Genomic DNA, 23,716 nt, shown 5'->3' on the forward strand with positions numbered 1-23,716 from the left:
TATGCATCTTTCCTTTTTCATATTGGACTGTGAGTTTAAACTATCCCCAACGGGCTAAGAAGGTTAGGTGACCTATTTAGCAATCAATGTATTTACATTAAAAAGATAGATATGTAGAAAGCTGGTGTGAAATACTATTTGAAGACAAGTGCAACACATAAATATAGAAAACAGATTCAGTAAAACTATTCTTGTGTACTTCATCTGCAGCACCCTTGAGAACCTGTTCAGGAATACATGGCTGGACATGTACACAAGGGCGGTCTTTGTAGAGTTCACCGTTTATAATGCTAATGTGAACCTCTTCTGCATCGTCACACTCTTGCTGGAGACCACAGCTGTAGGTAAGGTTGAGTGTTTTTGCTTTGAAAAGAGCAACATTACTCAATCGCGACTTTGAAAGAGACGCAGATGTGGTGCCGATTTATCAAAGGTGCAATGTGAAAGATCTGACCACATGCTCCGCATGCATTTCACGCATCGAATGCAAGCTAACTGCTAACTGGAGGTCCGTCGGTCTGCTGGAGCCACCGTCCACCTTCCTCCCAGCATAGTAATCTTTTGGTGGCGGGTAGGAAGAAACCAAAAGCTAGCTTGTTAGCATGCTAATTTACATTAGCAACACAATACATAAAGAACATAAGGTACATTTAACAGTTCACCCCAAAATCAAAAATACATATTTTTCCTCTCACCTGTGGACCTTTTTTTTTTAATCAATCTAGAATCTTGTTCTGGTGTGAGTGGCCTGATAGAATAAGACTATGGGGCACTTGGCGTGTGGTGCTCAAAGTGGCGAAATAATACATTTAAAAAAACTCAACAGCGCTGTCTTTTTCCAGAAATCCTGACACGGTTACTCCAAAGACCTTGTTGTGAGCAGCTTCCTGTTCCGACAAGAAACTGCTCACTCAACATGTACTTTTGATTATGATGTGAACTGTCCCTTTAAACTAAAATGTTGGCCAGATCTTTCATATTGCACCTTTAAAAAAAGAATGTTCAGGAGGATAGTAACGCTATTGAAACATCAATCTGTGTGTCATAACAATCTGTCAGATTTTGTTGCTTCTTTTTAATTTAACTGTAATTTTCCGCCCTAAACATTGGTGCAGTAGTTTTTTAACAATATTGTTCCTGTTAATTTCATAGGAGCCTTTCAGTTCCACAGCGAGCTGCGGAGTGTTCGTCTTTACCAATCAACTAGTGGTCTTCACATCTTCGTTATGGCAGCTGAGATCATATACCTGCTTTTCATCCTCTATTACATGTTCCTGCAGGTGCGCACTAACATCACAATTACAACATATGCTCCATTCACTTGGATTGGAGATGATTTTTTAAATCTTCTTCTCCTTATGTTACCACAGTTAGTTTTTTCGTACATATTGAAGGATATCTCTGTTACACTTTTCCACTTCTTTTATGGCAATTTGGGTTTATATTCATGGTTGTTGTTGATTTCTGAGACCATAAGGTCACATTGTGTGTCCTTCCTTGCAGCCCCTTTAGACTGTTTTGTGAGACAGGGATTCACAGTTAGTTTTTTTTTGCGTAATTCATTTTCATGTTTAAATATTTTATTATGAACTGTTGCTTTTGTCATATTACTTGGCAAAAAAACTATGCAAATTTTCTCAGCTCACACAGCGAATAAAGGCATCAACCAATTATGTTGTGCAGAACAGACATATTCCAAATGTACGCGCCATCTCACACCTTTGAAGTTCACCTGGAAGTTTGGATATCAAACATCCACTCAGAAGTACTATAAAAACCAACCTATTTTTAGGCCTCTGCTCAAAAATTGCAAAGCCAAACTAAAAAGGGTGTATCTTTGCAACCACTAGGGCTATTTGAATAATGTTGGTGTTATAACAAAAGGCTACACTACTTTCTTTGGAATGATGCAGCTGTCTAACTCTAACCCAAATCATAGCACAATATGTGAACACTCTCTCTGCAAAGGTTGACTTTGATAAAGTGAAGCAGAACAAAGTTAGAGAGGGTTTAGTACAGAGAAAATTCAGGCGAGGTCTCAAAAATGTTGCCTCTGTGACATTTTCATTTTCTAATGCACCAAACCATATATTTCACTTGTATATTACTTAGGGTGTCCAATACATCCAAATACAACAGTTTTGGGCTTTTATTTAAAAAAAAATCATAAAACAACCTATGATTTACAGTTTTATATAACAATCGCTCAGTTTCACCCCCTTAGGGGGGGATTGGTTTCAGATTTCACTTTGCGGGAAATGTCTCGACAACCAACCATGAATAAAATGAAATTTAGGTTAAATAAATACTAATTCTGAAAGAGACCAGCAAAGGTAAAACATCTACACCCAGCCTTTTTATGAGATAAATATGTTTTCATGAAAACACAAGTATATTATGTAGAATGCTTGTGCTTGTGCTTGAAAGTGACTTTTTAGTAAAGGGTTGATTGTTCTCCCTCATAGAATTTATGGAACAAAACCATGCTCATGCCCACAAACTGGCTCCGATACAGATGACAATTATCTCTTCTCTTTTCCCGGCAGGGCAAAATAATGAAGCAGCAGCGCTGGGCTTACTTCAGGAGCAAGTGGAACCTTCTCGAGCTGACTATCATCTTACTGACCTGGAGTGCCGTGGCTGTCTTCGTCAAGAGGACCCTGCTCGGGAACCGCGATATGACCTACTACCAGAACCACAAGGACCAGTAAGACTGACATACACTGTGTTAAACCTTAGCTTTGAGCTTGCAGGACTGCAAAAACAAATGTTAAGCAAACGCAGAGGTCTCAAACTCAATTTGGCTTGGGGCCACCGCTGGTATTGTGATCTCATCGGAGGGCCACACAGAAAGCGCAATTATTTTTTTTACATTCATAACATATTTTCGTCATAAAAAAGGCAACCAGCAGTTTCTATACATTTTTATAATAGTTTTTAACAGTGCAAATACATTTTATTTTTTAAAATAACTTATTGAAACTGCACCGAACCAACAAATGCAAAACCTGAATACATTTATACTTTATTCTATTTCTTGCCAGACACCTGGCAGCGCTTCTGCTGACACAGCTGAGCCACATTGACCCTGACCCAGGTCACAGTGAAACCCTGAACCAGGTCATAGTATAGAAACCCTGATCCAGGTCACAGTAGAAACCCCGAGTACAGCTTCACGATAGGCATCACTAAGCCTGGACCTGTACTTGCATTTATTAGAGTTCATAGTGGAGAAAGGTTTCTCACAGATATGTGCTTCCAAAAAGGTACATTACCCGACTGATCACTTTTGTCTGCTCAGGGAAGGAAGGAGGACAGATTTGATGCTTAAACAAATAACTTCTCGCCTGAAAACATCCTAAAATTACATTTTGTGACTCAACAACGGTAGTATTCAGAGAATGTCAACTTTCAGTTATGAGTTTTCTCATCCGCCATTGTTCCCCGTTTGCTGGTCCGAAATGCATTCTGGGATATTGGCTCTCTCAAATACGCTCAAGTCTGCTCTGATGCATGCCCGGTGAAATGGGCGGATCAAGTCACATCCGGGCATTTTCACCGTTCTTGGCGAGAAGCGGACTTTTGAATTGGAACAGTACTTGGGCCGCGACTGATGGCGTTTTACGAGTCCACGAAAACACAAGTACAGAGAAGAACGCATATTGAGAAACGGCCTGAATCTTTTTTCACGGAGCTATAAATAGAAACGTGCAGGAAACGTTATCTTACAGGGCCGCGCGCGCGTGAACCTCAGAAAAACGCGCGGGCCGCACTAACACTAAACTTTGATGTCAAGTAGGGGGCCACAAAATATCGGCTCGCGGGCTGCAATTGGCCCGCGGTCCGCAAGTTTGAGACCCCTGAGCAAATGCCCTCACAAGTGTAGAAGATGTGCAGTGGGCTTTACATCATGGTTTTGCTCCAATCTTTCTTGTGTGCGTAGATTTGCCAGTTTTTACGAGACGGCCGCAGCAGACTCGGTGCTCCAGTATCTGATCGCCTTCTTGGTACTGCTGGCCACCTTCAAACTGTGGCACCTGCTCAGACTGAACCCCAAGATGAACATGATCACTGCCGCACTGCAGCGGGCCTGGAACGACATATCCAGTTTTCTTGTGGTCATTGTGATCATGTTTGTGGCCTATTCCGTTGCGGTGAGTGTCCCCTTTACCAAGACCTTCCCCCTTTACAAAGATCTAAGTAATTGGGGCTTTAACAAATATATATATATATATATATATATATATATATATATATATATATATATATATATATATATATATATATATATATATATATATGCGTGTTTTGGGGATTTTTTTCTCAAAAAACTTGAAATAATATTGTATTTTAAAGTGGTCTTGTCTCACGGGATACGTTGCTCAAATAAGGCACTTTTAGAAAAGTGAATGAAGTTCTCTAAAACTTTCAATTAAATTTAACACGGAGAGTAGAGTAGCAGGTAAGGTAAAATAAGTTGAACTTTTCCCACTGCTAGAGTGTGTGTGTGTGTGTGTGTGTGTGTGTGTGTGTGTGTGTGTGTGTGTGTGTGTGTGTGTGTGTGTGTTGGAGTTATTTTGCAGTGCTTAGGGAGGATTACTTTAATATACCTACAGTATATGTTCTCTATAGTTAAAATGGCAATATATGATCAGTGAATTAAAAAAGGACCTAATCTCAGTCCATTATCTCCAAAAATAATCTTTTTATTTCTGTAAAACTGAAGACAGAAATTATTTTAGTGGTCCCTCCGTTGCTATAATTGTTGATCCTTCTCTAGTCCAACGTGATATATGGCTGGAAGATGTCCTCATACAGAACTTTGCCGGATGCTCTCCTGACCATCATTAGTTTGCAGATAGGCATCTTTAACTATGCCGAGGTAAGTGAGCTCCTCCCCCACTCAGAGATTTGTGATGTGAGATACTTTCCGGAGTAATAATATGGTTGTACTGCAGAATCTGTAATCAATAACCATTTGCATAAAGAAGGATTGTTCCTCATCAGCTCAAACTGATATTGATGTCTCACTGATGCACTGTTTGCCAGGTCTTGGAGGACACCCCTGTGCTTGGCGGATTACTATTTGGTTCCTGTAATGTGTTGATGGCATTCGTGGTGCTGAATCTTTTCCTCTCAGTGATCCTGGAGGCATTCCACCAGGAGCAAATACATCACAAGGTAACGTTAATCCCGATTCATTTTGAGCAACTAATCCAGGTTTTTAGACCAAATTTAAAGTCTAATTGAAATTTGTTTTGATACACTATATTGTTGAAGGAATACTGTACAATGTTTCAGGTAATACGCCAAAGCTTTTTCACGTATATGCCAGTTCGGGGTTTCCCAAGAACTCTATCCGCAAGATTAATATCAGCGTTTCTTTATTCTCAGCATGAAACCATTGTTTACAAAAACAATGGTACACCTGCAAATAGGCACTGCGAGAAAGGAATTGTCATCGTTTCACTGTTATTCTGTCGGGTTTGTCTGTTTTGTCTGTGAGTAACTCTGCCACAGTTGAATTGCACTCCCATTTGGAGTTTTTCCCATCGCCTCAAAAGAAGAAAAAATTGAGATCATGGGTCAAAAGCACATTATATTTCTTCAGCAGTGAGTAGCGTCGAGAGCATCTCTCCAATATGTCTTATCACTCTAAAATGATGTTGTAATCCCTCCTCACTTACCCAGCCCTCAGACGAAGAGGAGATTGTCGACCTGATGCTGAAGAATATCTGCAGTCTTTTTGGGATCAGACATAAAGACACAAAAGACACCCGGCGGCCTGATGTCAACGAGGACGGTGGCTTGACCCTGAATAAAAGCAGAAATACCCCTTAACAATACCTAGATTGATGCACAAAAAAATCTGTCATCTGACAACTCAGTAAACACAGAGGAACAATGGTTTATTTAGTTATATTTGTATTCACTAATGTCCACATTTGTTGTTGTTTATTATTCTTTGCTTGACCGGGAGGTCATCCTAAATGACTCCATGAATACATATTTAATGAAATAAAATATATGCATACACTTCCGTTTGGAATGGCCTGCCACAAAAGCTTGATTGAGTCCAGTCAAATGTCTGAGAGGACTTTTTCAGAATGCTCTTTCATACCGTTGAATTATAGTAGAAAAATATGAAAGTCTAAAAGTATACTCGCCTACATATAACCTGCATACATGCTATATGTTGTATAATCCTTCCTGTAGAGTGGGTATTCTATAATCTATCCTGTGTAATGAATGAATTGTATATGACTTATGTAGGTATGACACATTTTACCCATAGTTACAAACTAATTCCACTTCAGATTAATACTAGGCCACCTCAAGATGTCACTCAGAGACAATCAAGATTCTGATGTTGAATTACAAAATGAAAGCCCTTCAAAATCTCCTTCATGAGCTGACTTCAAATCAGTTATTGAGGCAATGTATGTCTAATTTCAGATTCAATAGGAAATGACCCATAGTTACAAACTAATTCCACTTCAGATTAATAGTAGACTACCTCAAGATGTCCCTCAATGACAAACAAGACATTCTGATGTTGAATTACAAAATAAAAGCTTTTCAAAATCTCCACGAGTCAAATCATTTGATGAACCAATTCACCTCTAATTTCAGATTAGATTTAAAAAGAAATGGTCCATAGTTACAAACTAATTCCACTTCAGATTAATAGTAGACCATTTTAAGGTGTCACCCAGAGACAATCAAGATGTTCATAAAAAGTTGTATTTATAAAAAAAAAAACGCTTTAAACAAGCTCTCCTGAAAGAGAGAAAGAAGGATAGAAAGAAAGAAAGAAGTTGGTTATGCGATGTCAAAAAGAGACAAATAATGGACAAATCTTGGCAAATTACTTTATTTCAAGGATGTCAGCTCAGCCTGTCATGTGAGTTACTTATCATTTGCTATGTTAATATTGTATCAAGATTACAACCGCTTAAACATACATCCTATATAACTTAGTGGGTGTCTTATTTAAATTGTTTTTCGTAATTTCACTGAGCGACAGCCAGCTAAAACTAGCGGAGGTGTATTTTCAACATCCGTTTTCAATAAACGAGCAAGCATTTGTGTGGTTGTATCTTGCAGAATGATCAAGAATATGTGGTTATTTTTCCATCTGCTCTTTTGAGTCCGTATGCAAAGGTACCATGTCATGTACTTACTGACAAAAAACCTAAAGGTGCATAGTTTCCAATAGATACACCACATGGTTCTTACTTATTTCCCTACTAGTCCTAAATGAATAGAGAAGCCAAGATAAAGATTTTTTAAACATGTCAAAGTAGCTCTGTTTTTATTCTACATGACAAATTCTGTTCCTAAAATATGTTTATAGTTGAGCAGGTGGCAGCACAAATGTAAAATACTTAATAATGATCCCTTATATCAGTTTTGATGTTTCATAAACAAAGTGTATCTTATAAAACAAACTGATTATTTATTTCATATCACTCAAATTAAATTTAGTATTTAATGATTTGTCAAGTAACATCCCCAATATATATATTTTTTTGTAAAAACTTTAGTGAGAAATGAAAATGTAGTTTGAACAATATATTGTGTAATTCATCAGTGTAGATTGAAACAGTGAGAAGGAAGCATTTATTTTCCTTCATCATGGAAGTAGAATAAAATAATATTAATGATAATACAGTCACCCACTATTTGCTCATTATTGACTTCTTTGTGAACTCAATCATGTGTTCTTTGTGAAACGATGTAATTGCCTTAAATGTTTCCAGCAGAAAAAAAGGGTTGTTGTGGTGATGTGTCAGTGATTCAGATTGCGTTAAAAACACACGTAGGATTTTCACTTCTTTATAAGGTGGTGATTCCAGTAGTGAGTCTCACTCTCTGTGGTGTTTCTCACAGGAAACACTCAGCGGCACTTCACTGAAGAATTGAACATGGTTCTTTTCAAACTGCTTGTAGTCAGCTTAACTTTTTATGAACTCATTGTTGATTTGGATGCTAGGACAATTTGCCCAAAAGGTAGAGTATGAATTTCTTGTACTAAGTTTCCTCTTCATTCTGGATAATGCTTTAGAATACACTATCATGTTTAGCTTGACAACTTCCGCTTATTATTTGTGTGCTTTTGACATTGTAATATTCCAAGGTGAAAGAGTAACTATAAGCGGAACAAGTTGTAAAAGCTGCCCCAGTGAAGCTTTCCAGCCTGAAGAGAATCAATCCCAAATCTGCAAAGCATGTACAAAGTGTGATGGCGGTAAGTTTTAAAGCTTTGCAATTATGGATTTTACACACAAAAATCTCAACACAATACTGTGAGCAATAGCTGAGCAACCTACATGATATTTGACTCTATTTTATACTCTAGCTCCAGCAAAATTAATTTGATAATAGAGCCAAAACTTTGCATCAAACTTCTTTGTGCTGAAGAAGAAAGCTTTGTTTTAAGTCTCATCTGATCTCATTTTTTCTTGTTTTTGTTGTAGCGTCGGGAAGTGTTGTTGAAGAGAAGTGCACAAAAGAGACAAACACAAAATGTCAGTGCCGTGGAGAATTTGTTCCCTGGGAAAGTGATTCTTCCACTTGCAAATGTGACATTGGATTTGGGCTGGAACGTTACGGTACAGGATGTTCAAAATGTGAAGATGGATATTTCAGTACAAAAATCAACTCGTACTGTCAAAAATGGAGCGAGTAAGTTTGCTGTGTTAATGTGTTTTTAGAACTCTGAACACGACATACATATATATATATATATATATATATATATATATATATATATATATACACATATATATATATATATATATATATACATATATACATATATATATATATATATATATATATATATATATATATATATATATATATACATATATATATATATATATATATATATATATATATATATATATATATATATATATATACATATATACATATATATATATGTATATATATATATATATATATATATATATATATATATATATATGTACACAAATGATCTTAAGTAGTTACCTGTTGTTTATGGCTGTATCCTTTTCACTCTAGATGTGAATGTGGAGTGAAAATGCATGGAACCAGATCTTCAGATGTCACCTGTAATGCCAAGTTAAAGGGGTGTAGTGATGCAAGTAATACTTATGTCACTACTCCAAGTAACACGTATATCACTACAGCCACCACATCAAACCAAATGGTTTCTCTAATAACACGCTTAACATCCCACTATTCACATGAAAGGGCCCATACTCAAACGATGCCTACTATCACCACCACCACCGCGGCTACTGCAGGACACACAGACGCCTATGCCACAGGTAAAATATATGCTGCTATCTTTTTATGACACAACCTCAAAAAGTTATACAGCTCATTAAGTAACCTTGCTTGTCTTGCTCAGGTGTGACCTTCCTCATACTTGGAATTATTGGACTGCTTGTCCTGACCGCTGTGATCTGCAAGCTGCACATAACTCCTCAACCAATAGCACTAAGTATGTTGCGTGATTAAAAGTAAAGTGATTCTGCACTTGAAGGAAAAGTGTGACATTTTGGGAAAAATCTGGTATTTGGTTTCTTACTAAGAGTTATGAGACGACTGATACCAGTCGCGTGTTTCCAAGCTGAATATGAAGCGACAGCCAGCATGGCGGTTAGCTTAGCTTAGCACAAAGGCTGGAAGCAGAGGGAACAGCTAACCTGGGTCTACCCAAGCCCAACGTAACAAAATCCACTTACTGTACTAACAACTTAAAGGCTTGTTAGTTCACTTGTTGTTTGTTTAGTTCTTACAAAAGTGTAAAAACGACACATCCCTGGTCATGGGGGATTAGATGCAGGACTACTTCTCCGTACTATAACTTCCTGGAGTCCCCGTGAGGTTGCCACAGAACCAGCAGTGACTCAAGGACTCCTGTTTAACGTCTTTCTGCTATAAACTAAGCTAACCGGCTGTACTTTTATATTTGCCGTAGAGACAAACATGAAAGCAACATATTGATCTTCTCATCTAACCCTTGGCAAGAAAGCAAACAAGCATATTTCATGTTAATGTATTCTTTTGACCATTAAGCTCCTTGGGCATGTTAAAGTGAAAGACAATAGAGTATGAATATTTTTCATTGTTGTAGGAAACAAACATTTATGTTCTTTTTAATGGTTCATAGGAAATTGCCCACATTTGCTTCTTCCTTCTTGGCTTTCCACCATTTACCAAGGACATTTTAAAAGACAAGGAATGTAATTGTGGATATAAAGGGTATATGTTTTAAATCAATGATGCTTTAATTTTTGTTTTCAGAAAATGACTCATTGTGTCGGAGGCCAGTTGAGGAAAGCGGCGAGGGCAGTCTGTCCTCTCTCAAACAGAATCCAGGGGAGCACTGAGGTCTCAAATGAATATGTCAACTAAGACTGTGAATTATTGTATCAGATAATCATCACACAAATAATTTCATACTGACCACTTATATTTTCCTTGTATTGTCGGTTTTACATTAGAAGATAGCCACATGAGAAAGATTGCGTACTGTGTCTGTTATTGTAGCAGGTGCATGCAGTATGGTCAATATTTCCCTTTTGTTTGTTCTGTTGTAATGGAATATTGTGCAAATTATGTGAAAGAAACGTTTTGTCATTTGACTGTAGGTCAGTTTATAGTTAGATAGTAAAAGGTACCTTTTACTGCTGAAGGTGTCATGTTTTCTTTAGTAAGATCAGTTTACTCAAATGTACTTTCTGTGTATCCTTGTAATTTATTTTTTTTGCCTCTATTTTTTGTCATGTTTTGATGATTCTGTTCCAACAGTAGCAGATCTTTAAAGCTGAGAACATGCTTTCAGTGGTGTGTGGTGTTGGGGGACATCCCCTTGTGCCTCTTTTTTCCCACTGAGAGATACTTGCCCTCATGTTTTTGTCTCAGCCGTTGGAAATATTGATGCCGTAAACGTGTAGACTTTCATGTTGTTTATGCCTCACTGGAGACTTTCCCCAGATCAGTACAGTCAGAGGAGTTATGAAAGCATGCCCTCATTATTTCTATTCACTAATGTTTCGCTAAGAAATCAGATAAACAAGCCTTCACATCACAGGTGACTTGTTGTGTATTTGGCTGGCTCTATCTGACTAAATCTACTTGGTAAAGCTTTAATTTGGTAACAGCTCACTGATTCCCTCTACTGCGCCCTCTGTTGGAATAAACTAACATTTCTTAGTTAAAAACAGGTGAACAAAGTATCCAAATAATTTACTTTGGTACAATACATCAATACAACAATATAAAAATACAGAGGTTTTAGCAGTAAAATGTGAAAGTATGAAAAGTAAAAGTACTAAATTTGGCAATTATAATATCACCATATAATAAGAAATCAATGGTTTAACCAAAATGTGTTGTATTTTTTTTAAATAAATTTAGCATATATTTGTTTTAGATATAAAAAATCTTAATCTGAAAAGTAACTGTTGAAGTAAAATAAAAGTAGTGGATAGTGACACACATTGTACTTTTAAGTACCCTCTATGTGCCCTCTAAAATGTAGCGGAGTAGAACTATAAAGTATCATACAACTTTTTTCCCTGTTAAAACAACAACACAATAGTTGCTATCTGACTGTTATTGTAAAGCACGTTTTTGTTGTCAAATATTTTGTCTCAAAAAAAACTGATGTCATAAGAATGTGTGAATAAATATTTGGCCTTTTGTACAATTGAACTACCCAATTGAGTCTTTCCATTAGTAACAGAGAGTATGCACATGCGTACACTGGAAACAGTCCCTGCACACACGTTCCGTAAATGTCAGTGAATCAGGAAGTTGGTGGTATAGAAGAAATACATAGCAGGCTAACCAAACCCTTTCTTTCTGTAGAAATAGCTGCAACTTAACTCATCGAATAACCAGAATTAATGCCACTGACTGAAAATAGACAATACGTAACCTCCAGACAGCCATTATCACACAAATCATTGTCATAGATTAGTGAAAACATCACACAAATGTTAACCTAAATGTTCTGTTTTTCTTTTGTTTCTTATGACGTTTTTTTCCTCAATATTCCTTTATCTTTGTATTTATTTGTAATTGTTATGTAATTGACCTCTTTGTTGACAGATAAGCAGTGGGCTACAGAGGTCTGATGATCTCTTTTGTCTGACTCCACATCTGATTTTACACAGCTCCCTCTGCCACAAAAAGTTGTTAACAATTTATGCTCCACATTTGTAGTAGCCTCTTCTTGCACAAGACCTAAACAGTTCTCCTTTAGGACAAAACAACATGAAAACACAGAGGGTGATTAACATTTTTCTCTATTTTTCATATGAAGCTCTGTTGGTTCTGTGGATGTCAGATTTCAAAGGATTTGCCTACTTCTGTATTCAGTATACCATCAAATGCCATACCATAACCTTTCGTGAGTTTTTATATGATCAGACGAGTTGGCGTCAACGGCACGTCTTCCACCCACCCACCACAAACGTGCAGGGCATTGTGAGGGAAACTCCAGCTGTCTACAGTGCCGCTCTCGCACTTTGTGGCTACACGATGACGACTCACACTGCTGAGAACTACGTACATACGTACGTCTATGGTTATCTCACATCCTGACGGAGGTTGCAAACATGCGACCATGTGGTTGCGAGTAAATGTGAGTGACTGAGCGAGAGGTAAATGTAGTGGTGGTACAGTTTTGGTAGGTGTGACTTTCAGCGGGGGGGATGTCACTACAACATTAAAACACATGATTTGGTGTTACTATAGCACACTGTCCCATAATCTAAGGCAGGGGTTGCAAATTGTGCCACGTAGTAGCTTAACCAATAGCACACCAGTATTAAGTTCACACCCAGAATGAAGCACAACACACAAACTATATTCAAACAAATGAATACCACAACAAATGAAGACTCTCCCATCAGAAATGTACAGGACCACAAGGCATGCATGAATATTAATCACTCACTGAAGTAAGCTTTCATTATGAGTCAGAGCAAACCGAACACACACTACAAGTTGACAGCAGTAAATTCTTTATAAATTATATTGCATTTCTACAGCATCTTAGATGCTATACTCTACTATACGATACTATACACAATGAACTGCAAACCAACAACAACCATAAAAAACCATCCTAACCATGTTTGAGAAAAAAGTCATCTTGATCTTTTAATAAGCCTGAAAAAAAAAATTCACACTGGTTTAACATCTCTGAAATGCTCATAGCATGTGACCCTCTAGGATTCGATTTGACTACTTACATTTGATCTTTTGTTGTACCCCTTATCTTAATCCTGTGGTTGTTGGGGATGTGGCTGAAAAGTCAGGGAAACCCTTTATGCAGAGGAGTTTAGGCTAACAGGTGGTACAAAGCCAGAATGTACTGCATGGACCTGTTTTACATTAACTTATTTAATGCAGGTTGCTTTTATTGTGTCTTTACCTTGGCTTCGGGTTTTCCAGAAACTAAACTGAATCATATTCAGAATATTGAAATTGCTTAGGTTTGAGTGTCAAGTTCACTATACCATCTGGAAAAAGAGGATCACTGCTGAGTTAAAGTCTTATGTTACAAACCATTCCTTAACAATGGGAACACATGAGATAAGATTACATTACCATTTAACTATTATAACACATAAAGGTGCAGAAGTATGAATGGAGAGTGTAACGCCCTGTGGCTTGTGTTAATTGGTTGTGTGTCTTGATTATGTCATTCCCTTCACCTGCCCTCAGCCACCCCCATGTGTGTGCCCTGATTGTGATTCCCTTCACCTGTGTTTCCCCTCTCCTATATATACTCCCCACCTTCCCTTGTCCCCTGTCGGATTGTCTTTGTTCCTGTGTGTTCATGTTGATGTGTTTCAAGTACTTAGTTTTGTTTTGGCTAGTAAAGCACGTTTTGGATTTTTCACCCGCAAACCTGCCTCCGGTCTCTTCCCTCTGCACCTGAGCCTCTGCGCACCACACCCGGGTCGTGACAAAGAGATGACTTAACACCTGCAGAGGTGTTAAGAACTGATATTTTCTTGGCTCTTCTTTTGTGAATTATCACAAAAGGGCAGTTGCTTTGATGACATCTGCTCTGAGTCCAGAATCAGATTTGAATCCTTTCAAATCCCAATCAAAATCTCTGGTTTCAATAATCTGAAGAGAAAAGAAAAAAACAACCTATAAGAACTAAAAGATTGACTATTAAGAATTAAAGAGCCGAACCATATTTGTTAGCTAGAGGAAGATGATACACTATAAACTGTTTATTATTTTGTTATTTTTGTATCCTTTTATTTTTGACACTGGGTCACTGAACACATGTTCAGTCTTACAATCATGTTGAGGTATTTTTTTTTAGGTATTGGCTTTTTAGGAAAGAATCGTTCACGGATTAAGAGCCGACATCGGAAATCAGAGACCAGCTGACGATGTACTTTTTTTGAAATTTCCAAAGCGAGAAAAGGAGGCCCTACTTTTGATCATATAAACAGTCACTCTCACCGTGGAGTTTTGTTCATGTTTCTGTTGTGATCCCTGAGCGTGCAAGAGGTGGTTAAACTGCCTTATCTACAGTTTCTGCAGAAGTGTTTGACGTGACAAAACCAAAACAACACCTCCAACACCAACACTTGCTTTATAGGAAAGCATCTCGAATGCAGATCCATATTAGTGAAGACATGCTGTCTCTGTTTCGTCTTTGTACATCTGTCATACCTGTATGCTACGTATGCACTCTGCTTTTGATGATCAAACACCCGGCTGCCCTTCTAAAGCTAAGCTAAATAGCCCTGTCTTGGATATACAAAATAAAATTACACATTTAAATTAAATCACAATGGACATCTTCAGTTATAAAAACAATAAACAAAACTAAATAATGTTGTTATTTAGTTTGTACTATTGTTATATCAAGTGGTCTTTCACTTCCTGAACTTGATGTCTCACACAATGTCTAACCACACTCACATCCCACTCTGACGTCAGCAAACAGCCACAATAAAACCCTGAAGGCACGAGCAGAGCATTGGTCATAATGGTTCCTCAGAGCCTTTCCCTGGCAGTAATGTGTGTATTGAGTATCTGGACTATAGCTGCAGGCTGTGGTGAGAGACAGGAGGAGATAAATGGGCAATGCTGTGACCTGTGTCGTCCAGGTAAAACGTACAGATCATTATAATCTTTAAAATGAGATTGAATGTGTTTCATATTAATCTGTTAAACTGTTTCATCTAAGTGTGTGGATGTTAACATATTCCTGAGAGTGACTGATTTCATTTGTTTCTTATTTTGAAGGTACACATCGGAAAGGTTTTAGCACAAAGCAGCAAACTGACTGTAGGCCCTGTGAAGAGGGCTACTACTCTGACAACTTTAACTTGTTGGACAGATGTGAGGTTTGTCAGTTGTGCCAACACGGTAAGAGTGTGATTAATGGTAACTATTTTCAATTAGAAAGACAAAATATATTCCTGCTCCCTGTGGATCTCTCGTCAAACATCGGTTGATGTAGCCAATGCATTTAAGTCAAGACAAAACACTGTTGTCACATATAAATCCTATGGCTTCTGTTCTTGTCTGTCCACAGATTACACTGAGAAATGTACACCGACCACAAATGCAAAATGTTCGTGCCGTTCTGGTTTCTTGTGCTCCGACAATTTCTGTTCAAAGTGTGAGAAAAACAAATGCATCACGGGGGAGAAACTGAAGAGGACAGGTGAGAGTGTACTTTTTTTTTTTTTTTCACAACAAATAAACATGTTGTGGTTTTTCAATTAATTTCTGCTGGCACAAAGCTGGTTGGATGGTGTCAATTATTGTATTTATTGTTGTTGTGGGCGTCATGTCAGGGGGTGTCAAGGTGTGCAAATGGGTAAAACAGCCATTTACTACTGATACAACTGAAAACATTTTTTTGAGTATTCATGCAATCATTTGAACTCTCTTAATATCTTAGCTCACACACACAATTGGGGAGGTTTCCTCAAATTGCGGTCACATCTGTAATTCAAAGTGTTTATGTGCGCCTTTTGTACTTCAAGTGAGAAAACTAACTGTGTAAGGGAAATTCAGTGTCAATAAGTTTGCCACAGTGTTTGCCACATGAAATCTCAGGAAATGCAAGCAAGGCTAACTGGTATGTGTTGTCGTTATTTGATCAGACGTCAAACTCAAAGATGACCTTTTCAATAAGGGGAAGATAGAACACAGCATACTCAACATCACAAGACCTTTACACCAGTCATCTCAGCTGTGGTTTGACTTGAACACGAGTTCCGCCATGCTAGCAGCTCTGTGAGGCTCCGCCGTGCTCTGAGTTAAATGTTAATGTGAGAATGTTAACAGGCTGTTGCTGAAACGGTGTAATGTTTACCATGTACACATTCTGAGTTTAGATAGTTCACTATCCATCACCAAACACAAAGTATAGCGGAGGCTGATGGGAATGTCATTATTTTTTAAACATTTCCCAAAGAAATACAAATGTCAACCTCATGGTGGCGATAGAGAAAATATCCTAATATCCTAAGTTGTTGAGGATAATTCAGTCTAGGCCACATTTGGAAAATATATTGCATGAATAAAGAAGATTACTTTTGTATTGAACAAATGGTGGTGGACTCACGTTTATGTCTGTCTGTCTGTCTCTGCAGAAAGTGCCGTGGGTGACGTGTCGATACAGTATTCATATACGTGTGAGCCTCAGCCTCCATGCCTTTATAACACATATTTTGATGTTAAAGAGGATCTCTGCAGTAAGTGGAAATAGAATAAATGTTTCACTGTACTGTTACACAAATACAAAATGACAATAACGCTGAGTTGAACTAATTTGACTTATAGTTTCACCAGAGACGGACAAAGAAAGAATAGACTACATTCATCTGATCCTTGGCATCGGCTTTGTTTTGCTTTCTCTCACCCTCCTTGTGTTTCTGATTTATGCCTTGATAATGAAGCTGAGGAAGCACCGAGAATGTAAGTAGTAATGGAAATGCATATATATATAATGAACATGATGAACTGATTTAAATGCAAACATTTTTTCAGCAGGATCACACGTTTTCCACTTCCTTTAAAATGCTGTTCACATTTTTTTTAATTCTTCGCTACTTCCTATTTTTAATACAAAGATGTACGAAAATAAACATTTAAAAAATACAATATTATATTTTATAATATTATAAAACAAACAAATATAACATGCATACAGTAAAAATGTAGACATTATATACACATTTAAAAAATAAACAGCATCAGCAAATAAGGTACATCAATGGGGAAGAATAACGTTTGTTTGAATTAAATAAAATCACGACATTCATAGACCAAAACTAAGAGTGGAGTATGAAAATCTGAGTTTAGGTGATGGATACAATCAATATAAGATTATGACATGACTGCAATGTGATGATGCTACTGAAATTAAAATATTTGTCTGTATTTATTCTCTTATCCAGATAATAATCCTATGGAAGTCTTAGCAGTCTCCACCAATGGCAGTCACTTTCATCTGTCGAAGGAGGAGAGTGGGCTCGAGCTCATTGTGCAGGATGAATCCAAGAACAGCAACAGTTTGGGCATTCTGCGTCTGTAAAAAGTCACCACTTGTTGATAACAAGTGAAAGATGACATGATGAGTCGGTTCACTATAATGATATTGATGTAATGGTACAAAGCCTCTCGCTTGCTATCAGCAGACATTTAAATATAGAGAAACCTGTTAAGGGCCAAGATACACATGTGAACAAAAGGTCCCTTGGTAGATTTCCAGCGGAAAGTAAAAGACCAGCGTGTGTCTGACCAACCTATGAAGGTTTAATGAGGAAAGTTTGAAACCATGGTCAAAAATACGAAATTTTAGACGTACTAAGTCTTACATTCAGTGTTTTGGATGAGAATTGTTCTTTTGCCTTATTTGATTATATGACTAACCAAAAGGCATATGTTATACTTTTCGATTGATTAACACATTTCTTAAAATGTGACTGATGGTCTAATATTCTTATGTAAATTTGACAAAACACATGCATTAATGCATTGTATTGTATAGGATGTAATAAACTGTTAATTGTATTAACCAAATAATCCATAGTTTTAATAAACTGTTGCATCTACTAAGATCCAACCACCAAAAACAAACAAACCAATAAACATTTGGGACCATGTATAAAGCACATATATATGGTCATCATATATATCATGTCATATTGTAGTTTGCGGCCGCGGATTATTATGCTCACAGACTGGTTTGATAGATTAGATGGATAGATAGATGTATACTGTATTGTGAATTTTAGGTACTGTATTGTAAATATCTCCCCCTTGTGTTTGTGTTTGTTTTGTTATATATATATATATATATATATATATATATATATATATATATATATATATATATATATATATATATATATATATAGCAGTATAAAAAGGTGTGACCGTATGTGTACTTTTCTCTCTTAACATGCTAATTCAAGAAAATAGTGGGAAAATGTGAATCCTGGTATAATATTCAGGGGGTTTTGTAATTTTTTTGTCATGTAAAAAGTCAGATTTTTCTGTATTTCTTTTTGTAATTCTTCATCAATTAAAATAAATCCCAACAGTCTTCAGGTTGAGTTTGCTAGTGAGTGCACGTCCTACATCCTCCAGCGGGGGCGCTGTCGTGCGCGTTTCTGCAGACTGATCATATGACAGCTGGCTGCGTCTCACTTCCCTTCCTCGCTGGGAAAAACGCCACATCTGACAACTGGGGAGGGAGAAACACAGACACAACCACAGGGGAGCGTGAACACCCGACCTCAAGATGCTGGCACTAGTGAACCGGCTTCTGGACTGGGTCAAGTCTCTGTTCTGGAAGGAGGAGATGGAGCTGACGCTGGTCGGCCTCCAGTATTCGGGGAAAACCACATTTGTAAACGTGATCGCTGTAAGTCTTCAGCTGCTAGCTACCTTGCTCGGGGTGGTGCTAATACTATTAGCGCTAATAATGGGATAACAATTAAACTAACTAGGTCTGGTTTCCGCGTCCAAAAACGGTGTGACGTTACTCTGTTGGGTCAGCAGCATCCAAAGAAACGCACCTTAAAACCAGTCCGTTGTTGAACTTGTGTCCACCAGTCAGCTGAGCTAACTCGTCTGCTGCTGCTGGGTCCTGGTCGGCTAGTTCCTGTGTTGTGATTGTTCTGCACGCTAAACCCAAAAGCAGCTCACACACATAGTGGCTCCGAGGGGTGTAAATGTTATCTGTACCAAACGGTGGGGTCGATAGACACAGCAACTGAGAGCCAGCAAGAGGTTAACATAAATGCATGTGGACCATAACAACAACCGATCACACGGAGGCCTCATAAGTCACAAGTGTCCTGAACAAGTTGAAACTGGCATCCACTCTCAAACTAAATAATCTTTTTCTCCAGAGTTTAGAAGGATTTTACATAGAGGTCAAACTGGAGCTGACCCACTGACTGAATGGGTTATAATTTATTTTGTGCATCATTTTTTGTTGTTGTTGACATATTTATGAAAAAATATCTTGTCCTCAGTTCTTGTTGGTGCATAATGCAGGTGGCCAGTGACAAACCAATTAAATGTAGCATATAAGATGAACAGAAATTGATTATTTCCTACTGCAGCAGCTTTAAATTCAAATGATACAGTTTCACACAGGTTTTATGTTTTGGTCGAACATCCCGTGACTGAGGCTGGAAAGCTTTTTTTTATTTTAATTTTTATGAAAGACATTTATCTTGAGCAACTTTGAGATTTCTCAAAACTGACGGTTTTTTGGTGGAGCAATTCTTCATTAGCTAATCACTCGACAGCTCTGAGTTTTTAACAGAATATTGCGAAAAGTAAGCCAGAGTTTCATGTTTGTAGTTGTGATGGCTGAGAAAAAGAGAAGAACAGTTCACAGTTTGGATTTTGTTGCACTCTGGGCGGCGGGTAACAGGGCGCATGCCGGAGGAGGAAGTTGGGTAACTCAAAGTAACTCCGATCCTTCTGAAGAGATGAAGAAGAAAAATGCTCTGCGAGCCCGCAACACAAAAGATTGCATGAATGGTTGTCGTGGGGGTGGATCCTCCTTCCCAGTCACAAGACTGCTGCACTCACTTCCACTTAGCTTCATCAGCTGACTCCAGCAAGTCACGTGCTGTGAAAAGTGCGTACAGCAGTCAATGTATGATCGCGGGTTTAAGGAGGAGGGCGGGAGAAGAAATACACAGGTTGTGAGGTTTGAAGTTAAAAAGGGAATGCCACTGATTCTGTATGCCGAGGTTAATTTGTTTTTCCGCTTACTTCCGTTTGCATTCATGAGCATTCACAAAAGCCGGAGATATAGTGTTTGAAAAAAATATTTAGGCCTACTCAGTTGGTTGTTTCAGTTTTAAGAGCCCATTTGGGCTTTTTACAAGTACCAGTCTCTGCCTTTTACCAGGATTGGAAGCAGCATGTCATAATTATATTACATTTTATAATACACAGCTCCTACTGTTTCCTTTATAGTTAGTATGAATGTATGATACAGCCGTAGTGATCGGTTACACTGTATATCCACTTACAACTTGTTTCTCTTAGAACATACCCGATATGTACTATAGCTGTTTAGAAATCTGAAGTGGGATATACTGTGGGACAAGTTAATTAATTGTGTACATATGCATCTATGCCTATCACACCCCACACTTGAATCAATGCAGTTTTATTGTAAATTACTTATACTTGTGTATTTCCTTTCAGTCTGGGCACTTCAGTGAAGACATGATCCCTACAGTCGGGTTCAATATGAGGAAGGTCACTAAAGGAAACGTCACCATCAAGGTATTTTAATACTTCTGTATTAAATTAAATCAAACCAGGACGCTGGTTTTACAAGGACATAATGATTATTGATGATGTGCCCTTGATTCTGTACATGTAGATCTGGGATATAGGAGGGCAGCCGAGGTTCAGGAGCATGTGGGAGCGGTACTGTCGGGGAGTTAATTCAATCGTGTGAGTATCTCAGTTTTGATTTTCAAGTTTGTCTGAAAAACAAATAAGAATAAATCTAATGAGCATTCTGTGTTGAACTGGATGTACTGTAAATGTATGTAAAACACCTCTAACTAAGACTTTCATTGTTCATTTTTAGGTACATGGTTGACGCAGCAGACCAAGAAAAGGTGGAGGCATCTAGGAACGAGCTTCATAATTTATTAGACAAACCTCAGTTGCAAGGAATTCCTGTAAGTGTGATTTCTGCATCAGTCATGCAAAACTTTGTGTGGGTTCTGCAGTTGCAGATTTCAATAGATTTCTTTTTTTTTTTAGGTTTTGGTACTCGGTAACAAAAGGGATCTTCCCAGTGCTCTAGATGAAAAGCAGCTCATTGAGAAAATGTAAGTATGAAAGCTAGTGCAAATTTCTTAATGTATTCAATTTGACTACAGCTGATTGCCCATTTATGTCATTTATTTTATGGACAGTTGTGCACTGTAGGCTCCCAATGTCATGGAAATGTCCCTTTTACATTCTTGTTCAGAGGTTTACTGGAAGAATAATTTGGGATTTAATATTAGAATACTTGTTTTCTTTTTTTAATCCGATATCGGTTGAACCACCTTCATGCTAAAGATTAAAATAATAAAAATTAGGAACATTTTCTGGTTTCATTCCTCTTGTGTTAAAACCAGAGTGTTGTCAAGTTGTAGGAAATTAACTGGCTCCCTCTGCTGTTGGGTCAAACATTTGTGCTCATACACTGTGGCCCACAAGCTGATGAGTGAGATTGATGATTAGCCTGAACGCATACTTCTTATTGTTACTTTTTCACGCACCTTATTTTCCCTTCAAAGGAATCTGGCAGCTATTCAGGACAGAGAGATATGCTGCTACTCAATTTCCTGCAAAGAGAAAGACAACATTGGTGAGTTGCAATTAATGACTCAAAGGGCTCTGTTAAGGAAACCACATGCTATTAAATTGGTTAGTACATTAATAATGCAACACATTATACAGCATTTATTTATATAGATTAATTGATTTGTTTCTATCTCTTTTGTTTGTTTAGGAACATCAGGTTTCAATGTAAACATACACTTGTGTTTTGTGCAGTATAAGTGGGGGGAATCATTATGGCAAGCACTAAATGAGATTCAAAATTATATTTTAATAGGGTTCTGTGTAGCTGTTTACCAAATTGTATGCCATCATGTCTTGTGTTGCTAGTGAGTTAGAAATGCCTGAATCATAAACCGATCCTCAGACTGACCCAGCATGTTTCTTTGATTGCAGACATCACACTTCAGTGGCTCATCCAGCACTCAAAATCTAGGAGGAGCTGAAAATGGAGTTGTTGTCGAAGCCTTTTATTGTCATGCCCCCGACCCCAACTCACACTTAAACTCACATGCTGCTCTGTTCTGCTCGTGACACACATGTATTTTCCCCCTTTTCACCTTGTGGTCCTTTCACAAACCCTGATAATGCACTACTAAAGATGGGACTCTAATACCAAATTTAAGAAATGTTGTTGGCATTATTCGTCCTGTAAAGCTGTTCTTTAACTTGGAGGAGGAACATAATTTCGGTCTACTATTTAGGCATTACCCGGTTGATCATCCCCAGTGTTTTTTATATCACTAATTAGGTGTACAACAACGTTCTCTTGAAGGATGGTTGATACCATCCTGTCAAACAGGCCTCACATAACGAGAGATGTTATTTACGCAGTCGGCTATCGAGCTGTGCTCTGTGATCGCCTTTGATGACTGTCACCATTCGCTTGATCAGGTTTTCTTCTTTCGTGAACATGTTTTAGAAAACTGCATTTAGTCTGTACAAATAAATATCAAGCTGGTATGATTTTTACTGATGTGAGGTGTGCGTGTATGGATATATGATATTATTTAAAGTCTGAATGTACTAAAAGAAGAGCTGTAAGGAGTTGTGTGGTGCATATTGGCCTCTGTTTGTAAGTAGCCTCAGTGGAATGATGTTTGTGCTGCCTCGAAGCTGAGAGAGTGGCAGAATTCAAAGTGCCTTGTGCAATGTCTCTCACCTCTGAAGCAACGCAGCATGCAAGGTGTGCCTACCTGGGAAGAGTCAAATAAACAAACACCACTTCAGTATATTATACAAATAATAAAAAGGCATGCTTTTTAATTAAGACATTGTCCCGTTATTCGTCCACCAATTTTTTTAAACAATATCATTGTGTATGGAGACTTTTAGTACAGTAAGCCTATTATGATCTAATCGTGAGAATTTATAGAAACTGGTCTTTCTGGGTAGTTTTAGTGTTAGAAAAGAAAATATACTAATACTAAGTCTTAGTCTTAATAAGCACCACTTCTCAGGTTGAGGTTGCTTTGGGCCATGCCAAGTTTGATATGATGGCCCTGAGAGCTCATGCATATAGTATATATTTATACGTGCACATGTATGTTAATGCTAGAGAGAACCATGCATGTGCAAGTGCTTAGTATCGACATATACCAGTATATGTATGTGCAAGGGAAGTATTACATTTTGGCCTCGTCGGCTTATCTATCTAAACCTAAACCAACCTAACCATCAACCTAAACATTTCTTTATTTTCAACTCTGTGCACCTGAACGTCTCACTCTTGTGGCTGTTTTCTATTGGCGCAGAAGTTGAATTGAGACACGTCAGGACTGCCACGAAACGCCACCAAGAGATTGACAGCTCTGCGGCCAATCGCAGGACGAGCTCG

General features: G+C 37.9%; 4 protein-coding genes across 4 annotated transcripts in view; all 4 read left to right on the top strand.

The window, feature by feature from the left end:
- The window catches only part of LOC306736654 (polycystin-1-like protein 2), a gene marked incomplete at both ends in the record, with an annotated part of 36,077 nt that extends 30,236 nt beyond the window's left edge, over positions 1–5,841 (top strand). Inside the window, 7 exons of the mRNA XM_079218305.1 lie at positions 211–344; positions 1,153–1,280; positions 2,547–2,707; positions 3,944–4,154; positions 4,781–4,882; positions 5,050–5,181; positions 5,692–5,841. Coding sequence (XP_079074431.1) covers positions 211–344; positions 1,153–1,280; positions 2,547–2,707; positions 3,944–4,154; positions 4,781–4,882; positions 5,050–5,181; positions 5,692–5,841 — 1,018 coding nt within the window. The remainder of the gene's footprint in view (positions 1–210; positions 345–1,152; positions 1,281–2,546; positions 2,708–3,943; positions 4,155–4,780; positions 4,883–5,049; positions 5,182–5,691) is intronic.
- Positions 5,842–7,169: 1,328 nt separating this feature from the next.
- LOC306736655 (uncharacterized protein) lies at positions 7,170–10,388 on the top strand (the record flags this gene model as incomplete). The annotated part of the gene is made up of 4 exons (XM_079218306.1): positions 7,170–7,176; positions 8,481–8,615; positions 9,404–9,496; positions 10,303–10,388. 4 exons carry the CDS (start codon positions 7,170–7,172, stop codon positions 10,386–10,388), a joined length of 321 nt encoding a protein of 106 aa, XP_079074432.1.
- Positions 10,389–15,028: 4,640 nt separating this feature from the next.
- LOC306736656 (tumor necrosis factor receptor superfamily member 5-like) lies at positions 15,029–18,304 on the top strand (the record flags this gene model as incomplete). The annotated part of the gene is made up of 6 exons (XM_079218307.1): positions 15,029–15,149; positions 15,289–15,411; positions 15,581–15,712; positions 16,650–16,751; positions 16,840–16,974; positions 17,457–18,304. The coding sequence occupies 6 exons, from the start codon at positions 15,029–15,031 to the stop codon at positions 17,591–17,593; spliced, it is 750 nt and encodes a 249-aa protein (XP_079074433.1). The 3' UTR covers positions 17,594–18,304.
- A 460-nt stretch (positions 18,305–18,764) lies between these two features.
- On the top strand, positions 18,765–23,140 carry arl8ba (ADP-ribosylation factor-like 8Ba). The gene is made up of 7 exons (XM_079218588.1): positions 18,765–18,928; positions 20,740–20,820; positions 20,921–20,994; positions 21,134–21,227; positions 21,313–21,380; positions 21,837–21,907; positions 22,276–23,140. The coding sequence occupies exons 1-7, from the start codon at positions 18,806–18,808 to the stop codon at positions 22,323–22,325; spliced, it is 561 nt and encodes a 186-aa protein (XP_079074714.1). The 5' UTR covers positions 18,765–18,805; the 3' UTR covers positions 22,326–23,140.
- Positions 23,141–23,716: the final 576 nt, after the last annotated feature.

The sequence above is a fragment of the Taurulus bubalis genome (genome assembly GCF_910589615.1).
Source record: "Taurulus bubalis genome assembly, chromosome: 5".
Taxonomy (NCBI): domain Eukaryota; kingdom Metazoa; phylum Chordata; class Actinopteri; order Perciformes; family Cottidae; genus Taurulus; species Taurulus bubalis.